Here is a 9,653-nt window from a genome sequence, read left to right as displayed (position 1 = left end):
ATGTAGTGTTTGAACACACAATTGTTTGTGCTTGTAATCTGATTTACTAAGAGACAAGGCCCATGTAATCACATTGTCTTACCTCCTGCTCTTTCATGTCCATCTCTCAAACAATTTGTAAATCTGTTTGCAAATCTCAGCCAAGTCTGATAGAGCAATAGAACTCTTAAAGATATTAAGTTCTTACAAGTGCTGTGAAAACTGGAAGCTGGACAGATTAGAAGTGGGAACTCAACATTTAACTGGTTTTTTTTTTGGCCCACTGGCAAGCTAGTCAATGGCTCATAACACAGAAGCAGACGCGGCACGCCATGTCCTGCCCAGCAGGAAGGTGGCCAGTGTGGGAAGGATAAAAGGACGGTGTGGTTGGGAAGGACAGAAGGACGGTGAGGTTGGGAAGGACAGAAGGACGGTGAGGTTGGGAAGGACAGAAGGATGGTGAGGTTGGGAAGGACAGAAGGACGGTGAGGTTGGGAAGGATAGAAGGACGGTGAGGTTGGGAAGGATAGAAGGACGGTGAGGTTGGGAAGGACAGAAGGACGGTGAGGTTGGGAAGGACAGAAGGATGGTGAGGTTGGGAAGGACAGAAGGACGGTGAGGTTGGGAAGGACAGAAGGACGGTGAGGTTGGGAAGGATAGAAGGACGGTGAGGTTGGGAAGGATAGAAGGACGGTGAGGTTGGGAAGGACAGAAGGACGGTGAGGTTGGGAAGGACAGAAGGATGGTGAGGTTGGGAAGGACAGAAGGACGGTGAGGTTGGGAAGGACAGAAGGACGGTGAGGTTGGGAAGGATAGAAGGACGGTGAGGTTGGGAAGGCCATGGGCACGGCAGCGACTGACTGCAGGGGAATGGTTTTGTCAGAAGAAACTCGGTGAAAAGCTGCTTTAGTTTTATGAGGAATATCAAAGCTACAACTGATATCAGATGAAGGGCCATTAGGTCAAAGTCAGGAGGGTGGGTTTTTGCATCCACCTTGTTTGTGACGTCTGTGAAATCACTGAACTCTTCTGTTCCTCCATCAAAACAAGGTATAGAATACAGGGCTCCTCATCTAGAAAGGTTGTTATTTATGAAAGTGGTTTGGTGTTTCTGATATTAATACTAGTCAGGGTGGAAAATGTTACAGCATGCACAAATCAGGCTAAAAAGTGGTGTATCTTTTCCCTTTCTTCTTCCCCCAGAAATGAAAACAATGAGGAAGGCAGGCTGGGTTTAGCGTCAGTGCAAGATGAGAGAAGGGTCCCATTAATCCCCGTTGAATCCAGCCCAGTGCCTCATTTCCCGAAGGCTCCTTTAGAACAACAACAGTTCCGTTTTTGCAGCTTGCGAAGGCCACGCTTGCTCCACACTCTCCTTTGTGTGGCTGAGAGCAGCAGGGTAGCCCTGACGCGTGAGTAACGCTGCCTTCTAACCACCAGCCTTCTTGCAGCAGTGGGGTAGGCGGCTCTTGAGAGTTTTGCGTCTGGTTTTAAGGGAAAGGCCGGCGTTGCGGGTTTTGGGGCGCAGGCTGCCTGCAGGGTGCAGTGCTGCCCCGCGCTCCGGGCACCCCGCGGGGCTGCCGCGCCACTATTGCTGCAAAGCACAGCAATAAATACACCCAAGCACACCGACCGCGGGCACGGCCGCGCTGCTTTGTGAAAAATCAAACTTCACCTCTGTTAAGCGTCTGCGCTACCAGCTTAGCCCTTCAGTCACCCAGGGACAAAGTGAAGCCGCTGTCACAGTCCTCTGGAAAAAGCGCTAAAGAATTATACTGAGTTATTTTAATGTATGTGCCCAGCGGACTGTGTGACAGGTCTCAGTTGTTGATGTTGCAGTTTGTCTCGCTCAGCCGTGCCGTTTGTCGAAGGCTGAGGTAGAGGTCGTATTGCCACTTGAAAAGGCATCCTCTGGAGTTTTGAGCCCGTGGAGCTGTTTCACATGAGGCAGAGTATGACTCATGCTAATGAAAAGGGTAAAGAAGATTTTTTTAAAGAAATATATCGCAGTTAAATTAGTTTAGACAGCATGACATCAGAGAGTAATTAAATAGGTTTGTTGGAATTCCGTTTCCAATTCCTGAGTTCAGGTTTGTAAAAGATTTCTGAGCACCTGCAGGTCTCTGTGTGTGAAATATTTTCACTGGAAAGGATTCAAAACTTTAAAAAAACCTTTTAACACAGAGGCAGCATTACGCCATTCTTCCTTCTTGGAAAAAAAAAAGCCCTTGGATTTAAACAGGACTCCTTCAAGTTTTCAGTCAGTTTTACAGAAGAAAACGAGGTGGTAAACTTTCTCTTTTCAAGAACAAGTTCTTTATAGCTGCTGACTGAAGCCAGGGGAGACCGTATCTGAGTACATGAGCGTTTCCACTATGGGACTGGATACAAGTATTGAACAACAAGATTTGAAATGGTTTAATCTCCAACGAAAAGCATTTTTGCTGACTTTGGTTTTTAATTTCTTTCATGTTTTCTTCTGCCAAACTGGAGGAACCTTTTCTGATTTTTTCTTTAGTGGCATTCAGAGGAAGACCAGAGGATGAAAATCCTGCATTTTCTCACTTTACTGCTTTGGCATTTGACTTGGCTGCCTCTGGATCTAGTTCCTGGAGCGCTGAGTAATCCTGAAGCAGGCCAGAGTAACCCAGGATCTAAACTGGGTTTTTTGAAAGCAGAAGGAAAGGAGAGGAGTCCCTCAGCACGGGCAGGTACACTGAGGACTGCAAGCCATGGATATAGTACTGGGACCTCAAAGGCCAGGACTAAAAGCAGTTCTGTGCAGGCTGGAGCTCTGCTGGCCAAGAGCGATGAATCAAAGAAGGTTCTCCCGAGAACAGCAGCCGCGGAGGGCAAGGTAGGACAGCCCAGCAGAGCTTCTGCGGTGAGGACAGTGACTCCAAAGCTTCAGAATCTTAGCAGCAAGGTGGCTTTGAAAAAAACTGGCACAAGCGGCACTGACGCTGATTCTTTCAAAACCAAAAAGACTAAAGAGCCTGTAACGCAGAGGGAAACTAAGGAAACTTTCCGACACCCCCCTATAACGCCACATGAATACATGCTCTCTTTGTACAGGACGCTCTCAGATGCAGAAAGAAAAGGTGTTAATGGAAGTGTAAAACTGGAGGCTGGACTTGCCAATACAATAACCAGCTTTATAGACAAAGGACAAGGTAAGAAAGGAGCTCATGGTGGAGTGTGTGTGGACAGAGAGAGATGTCTGAGTGTGTTTGTACATGTAGAGACTCTTAGAAAATAATCCTACTTCATTAAAGTCAAATAGATCATTTTAATGTAAATGAAATCTTACAACTTTGCTGCAGATTTTGTCCTCCTGCCTTATCTTGGAAAAATCCTTCAGAGGCAGAATGAGATGGTTGTGTGGCAGCCAAACAAAACATTTAGAAAATATTTTAGATGCATATTGTTGAAAATGAATCAGTCTTTGCATGCTTAGGTGTTTAAAAACCTCTTCAATTCTTGCATTGTTTCCTTTCCATAACGAGCTCCTGGAAACAGCTAACATTAGATTTTGTTGTCAAGTATGTCTAAAAATGCATGAGATGCTAAGAACAGGACTATTCCATTAAACACCCACCAGTTTCAGTATCAAAGGGTCAGCCTGATGTGCTCAAGGCAGAGCTGTGAGGAGCTACAGTGTGCACCCAGGAGTCATTGTAGCGTAGGGCGGGTGTATCGGTACCAGGTCCGAGCTCTCGCTTTCAGGTACCACCAACCTTCTATCCACAGAAGCCACAGCTAAGCGCAGACTAACCAGAGCAAATAACTTCTGGGACTCCAGAACTGGCAGTTTCACCATTCTGCTTCCAAACCTTTTTGGAAATTTGAACCAGTGTCTGCTTTCACACAAGAACTAGCCAGGCTCCCAAAGAATGGTGTTCACGTTACTGCTCTGGCGGGGGAGCCCCGTGTTGCTTCCAGTGACGTTAGTATAAGTTTTGCCCTGTGCTCAAGGAAGCGACACAGGCTACAGCTGATAAAGTGATGGAAGACTCAGGCAGGACTGGGTTTGTTTGTCATTTAATAGTGTGGCTCCTGGGAAGGGCCGGTGCAGTGCTCACAAGTGCTGTGTTCAGGTCCTCAGCTCGCCAATGGAAGGTGTTGTTGATGTAACGAACCTTGGCTCAGCCATATTCCTTCATAGTGCTGCTCATGAGCTTAACCACGCACACGGAACGTCAGGTTAAAGAGAGGTGTGTTTTTCTGCCCAATTTGAAAAAGCTGTGAATCATGCGGAGTTAAGTTAATAAGGCAATTATCCTTGTGTCTGGCAGTTCCTGGGGGATGTGGTTTTAAAGGACTAATTCACTATTGTATCGTCTAAGGGCAGGTTTGCTCATGTTTGGAGCCAGCGTGAGGCCTGGGCACCACTGCCGCTCTGTTTCAGTAATTGAAGTAGGATGTAAGTGGTGAATAGGCCCTGTGAGTGCTCAGCCCTGGAAAAGGACTAGTTCTCAATTGGCTAATTGCTACTTTGAAGCTAGAAAATCCTCACCAGTGAAAGAAATGAGATTTCTACAGGGCAAACTCAGAAACTCATTTCCCCGTTGAGTCACTGAGTTCTTCTGGGTCCCTGAACAGAGCTGATCCCTTTCTGTTTGCTGGGCTAATTAAGGAAACTTCTAGGCTTAAGAGGAACCTTAGGGAAACCATTAAGAACTGAATAACTGATATTGATCTGTGCTTGATACACATTTGAAAACACGTGTGCTTTTTTTTAGATGAGAGAGCCCCAACTGTAAGAAAACAAAAATATATTTTTGACATCAGCGCATTAGAAAAAGACGGTTTGCTGGGAGCAGAGCTTCGAATATTGAGGAAGAAGCCTTCGGATACCTGGAAGTCTCATTCTTCTGGAAAAACGTCCCAAGTGAAATTATTTAGTTGCTCTACAAGCAGACAAGCAGCAACGCTCCTGGACTCTCGTACTGTCACTATCACAGATACACCAAAGTGGGAAGTGTTTGACATCTGGAAGCTTTTCAGGAACTTTAAAAACTTGGTTAACTTGTGCTTTGAACTGGAAACTTTCGACAGGGGGAGAGCTGTGGATCTCAGGAGTGTGGGATTTAACCGAACGGGCAGACAGGTCAATGAAAAGGCTCTCTTCTTGGTATTCGGGAGAACGAAAAAGAGAGACTTATTCTTCAATGAGATCAAAGCTAGGTCTGGCCAAGACGACAAAACTGTTTATGAGTACTTATTCAATCAGAGGCGGAAGAGAAGAGCTCCTCTAGCAACACGGCAAGGGAAGAGGCCCACTAAGAACCTGAAGGCGAGGTGTAGCAGAAAAGCCCTCCATGTGAATTTTAAGGATATGGGCTGGGATGACTGGATAATAGCCCCTCTGGAGTACGAAGCGTATCACTGCGAAGGGCTTTGTGAATTCCCGCTTCGATCCCACCTGGAGCCCACCAATCACGCAGTTATCCAGACTTTAATGAACTCGATGGACCCAGAATCGACACCCCCGACTTGCTGTGTCCCAACCAGGCTGAGTCCGATCAGCATTCTTTTCATTGACTCTGCAAACAACGTGGTCTACAAGCAGTACGAGGACATGGTGGTGGAGTCGTGTGGTTGTAGGTAGCAGAACACTTGCCCACATGAATATGTTATGAAAGGTAATATGACACATTGAGCATGAGCTCTCCTCAAACCAGCTTAACCAGATTTCTTACCTGTAGGGTGCACATGTTTACAAGGATGCAGCGATAAATCCCGTGCTTCTGGTTGTCTCTCCACCATGGGCGTATTTCCGTAGTGTTTGGATGCTGTCATGCAGTCTGATACAAGGCCCTGCGTGGGCGACACGAGACTGCCTCTGACTAAAGTTCATGACGGAGAAGGTCACACTTCCATACCTCTGTTTTTAGCCTCAAGGCAGCGGGTAAAGATGGGATCAGTGAGCCGTGAACATGACCCATCTCATCCTTTGAATGATATTCTTGAGACCGAACTTATGTCAGAGTCCCATGTGCTGTGTTCATTGAGAAATGTAAGAAAAGACTCCTGATGTCCACGAGAGAAGGTTGTGTTCTGGTGTGCTCCCACCTGGGTGTAAATAGTTACACTGTCATATGATTTCTTTCTGATTAGCTCTTGAAACTATGCATATATATATATATATATATATATAAAGAGTCATGAAATATAATATGTTGATTTAGTTTTAAGTTTTATGTGGAGATAGGTGATGCAGGAGGTATTTGCTTCCATGTATGTTTTCCTCCAAGCTACATATCTTTCTTAAGTACCCACCTTTCCATTATTATGTAGCAAGATATATTACTCTGTATAAGGTCCAAGTTGTTCTCAAATGCTCATAGTAAAAGTGTTCAATTAAGGCATAAGATGTAATAAATTATTGACACAGTGCTACATTGTGTCTAGCTCTGCATAATTATAATGCTATTAAGAAATTGTTTTAGTGTTTTTGTACAATAAATACAAGTGAAAGGGACTTTTCAGTGCAGCAGAATACCGGTAGTATGCAAAACATGTCCCCATATTTTGCTTGCTTCTAACTCTGCTGCCAGAGAAACTGGGAACATTGGAAGAAAGCTCTGAAGTATGATGTGTTTTGGGCTGGTGGGGAATGCCACTGTCACTTGATGTGTCTGGTGTCAAAATGAGTTATGCAGATGATCACAAAAGAGCTCGTATTTTGCCCTCCGAGGGCTGTGTGTTTGCATATCCCCTTTACCTGTTCTAGGCACGGATTATACATTTATTGTGGCATTACTCTGTGTATGTTCCCACCTGCAAAACTAGGTACCAGATGTTCAACCGTAGATGGATAGAAATGCCATAAGGACCATCAGAAATTATTGAGGTAGCTATCAATAGTATAGAATATAAATGCTAAGGTTTGATATTGTTTCATCACAGTTCAAGCCATCAGGTCGTGTGGTTTCCTGGGTCTGAGCTCTGCTCTGCACCGCGTCACTGGCGGGGCAGCGGCAGGGACCCGAGGTCCTCCCAGCCGGTACCCCACGCTGGACCTGCTCTAGTTCACACCGGCCACAAGACACCCAAAATTCTTGGTCGATCGCCATAAACAGTGACAAAAAGCTCTGTCCTCCCTCCCGCAGTGTACACGGCTGAGCTTTAACCAGCCTAAAATACACGGCTAAGCAGCCTTGCGGCCAGACATGCAGGCTTGCCCTGTGCAGGCAGAGCCGTCCTGTGCCGTAACCTACAGCATGGTGACATAGAGAATGCGCCGCAGGGACCTTCCATTCGTGTGATGTCTTTGTAAAAGCTCGGCACCGTGATTCCTACCTGCTGGAATTTACATTGCTTGGTGCAGGCCATGCGCTGACACAGAACGATGTGGGTCAGAATGCTGGACTTGGCAGGAGGGTGAATCACTAATTAGCAGGTTAACAAGCATGTAGAATGGATGGCGAGCACTTGAAGCTGTTTCATAATGTGCATGAGAAATTCTGGCATGTTCTGGACCTATGTTGCGGGTCAGGGCTGTCCCAGGGCTCCTCCGCCTCCCTCTGCACCCCTGGTGTGCGCTGCCCAGGTCCTGCTCCTCCTCATCCTCATGGAGCTGCAGCCCAGGACCAACAGATACTGTCCCATCACCAGCCACTCTCATATGACTTTCAAACCTATACGAAGTTTATAATTCTAAGCTTTACTACAAGTTTATTTAGACATGATTTACTGTTGCTACAGGCCAGAAAACATCCTCCTGCCAAGCCCACAGCCAAGAAGGCATCTCAGACTTTTTTTTCCCCATTCTATTCAAGCACTTATTTTCTTGCTCACAGCTGTTTTCTCAGTCGTTGGGCTGCAGCTTTGAAGGATCCTTTCTCTAGCACCGAGCACAGCTCTGGTACCTTCTGGAGAGGCTGCGTGACCATGAGAAAGCGCTGTCTCCTTTCTTCCTCGCGGCGACAGTGCTGCTCCCCACGCACCTTCCTGCTGAAACCCCCATTCTCATGCAGGACATACCCAGCTAGGCCACCCCGTCTGTTAACCACGCAGGCACATTCCTCAGGGGGACGAGTTTAAAACAGCAAGTGCTGCCTATTTAAACTCGATTTGAAGTTGTCTGGACAGACAAGTTACCTCCTGGGCTCACAACTGCCTGCAAAGGGTGGTTTGCTGCAGTTCCAGCTGCATTCGGGAGATGCTGCGACAGCTTTGGAGGAAGGTAGAGCTGGTGTTCCACACAATGCGTGGGAGCTGGGAACCTGAGGAGCAACAGGGGAGGCTGTGCTCGTACCGCCCAGCTGCCCATCGGCCCCAGGGCCTGGTGAGGCTGGTGCAGAGAAAAGGTTTTAAAGCCTCGTAGGTATCTCTCTGAGGTTCTTGTTTCCAGCCCTTGTATGAATTTCTCAATACATCAATAAAACAAGACAAAATTTCAGGTAAATAGTGATTGAATGGAGTATGTGTAATCATCTAAATGGGGAAAAACAAAATGGGAAAGAAAAAAAAAGCTAAGATTTTGCAATTATCCGAAGTGACCAGTATGAACTGAGGACAACAGAGAAGAAATACTGCAGTACTAAAGTCTTCAAACACACTCTTTGGTAATGGTTCAAACCCCAAAATTCTGATAGGTGGTAGTTATACCTTGAAGGGAAAAAACCAAAACCAAACCCCCAAGCAAACAAACAAAAACCCAAACCACTAGTAGGTCTTGAATATAAGTTTAAGCAAATTTGAAACTACAGGCACTAAAATGCTAGAATTATAATGGATTATTACCACATCAGAAATGCCAGATATTTGGTTTGGCCTAAACAGAAGCAGTTTCAGCCCAAGTGTCCAGGTTAAGAGATAACGTGACGTTCCTGTGTGTAGCTGGTGGCTCAAACGTGGTGCCACCCAGACAGGACGGTCCTCGCACCGCTCGGGCTGGTCCGGCTAAAGTGGGGAGTTTATCACGGTGGGCACAGTAGATGGCAGGATTAGGGTAGGTTTTTCGCTTTAAACTCTCAAATTTCATATCCTTGGGTTATAACACTGGTCACAAACCAGTGCTGGGATGTCCAGAGTGTTCTTTTGCATTTCTGTTCCTGAATTTGTTTGATAACTCTGAGAATTCCAGTTCAATGCTATTTTATTCTGGAGTGGCCTACCGACTTTCCCCATGGAGTGCAGGTATAGACACTATATGTGCCTATAGATGCTATAGGTGTGTTGCTTGAGCCTCTGGGAGCAGCTGACACAGACTTCTTTCTTTGTAATTAATGGTAAGATGCTTACTGCATGTTTACAATCACTGCAATCTGCGGCGCTGGAGTGACCTCTTCCACTGCTCTTCTCAAAGCAGTTTCTGTTATTCACCTAAAATCTCAATAGCAACAAAAAGACGCTGCCACGGTGAGCCGTCATTCTTTATTTCTGAATTCCACATAACCATTCAATTTCTACTCACAAACCGTTGCAAATCTCGTCAAGACTTCACGTGGAAATGCACAGCGTGAGAAGAGAAACACGTATCAAAACTTATATGCGAGCGGTGGCCTTTACGATGATAAGAACAACCCAGGGGGACTCGACTCACCCCTCGTTCCTCTCCTAAAGCAGGTTTACGGACAGGGCACAGCGAAGGAGCTGGAAAGGAGCAGAGGAGCTTGAAACTGCAGAGGTTTGGCAGGACTTGCCTTGGCCTGGTCATTGTATAA

The 9,653-nt window shown here is 46.1% G+C and overlaps 1 protein-coding gene across 1 annotated transcript; it reads left to right on the top strand.

Moving 5' to 3' along the window:
* Nucleotides 1-2,521: 2,521 nt before the first annotated feature.
* GDF5 (growth differentiation factor 5) lies at nt 2,522-5,590 on the top strand (the record flags this gene model as incomplete). Its single annotated transcript, XM_082065268.1, has 2 exons — nt 2,522-3,152; nt 4,722-5,590. The coding sequence occupies 2 exons, from the start codon at nt 2,522-2,524 to the stop codon at nt 5,588-5,590; spliced, it is 1,500 nt and encodes a 499-aa protein (XP_081921394.1).
* Nucleotides 5,591-9,653: the final 4,063 nt, after the last annotated feature.

This window comes from Streptopelia decaocto (assembly GCF_964273445.1).
Source record: "Streptopelia decaocto genome assembly, chromosome: 14".
Classification (NCBI taxonomy): Eukaryota; Metazoa; Chordata; class Aves; order Columbiformes; family Columbidae; genus Streptopelia; species Streptopelia decaocto.
The sequence above is the reverse complement of the archived record's forward strand: the minus strand, read 5'-3'. Positions and strand labels throughout refer to the sequence as shown.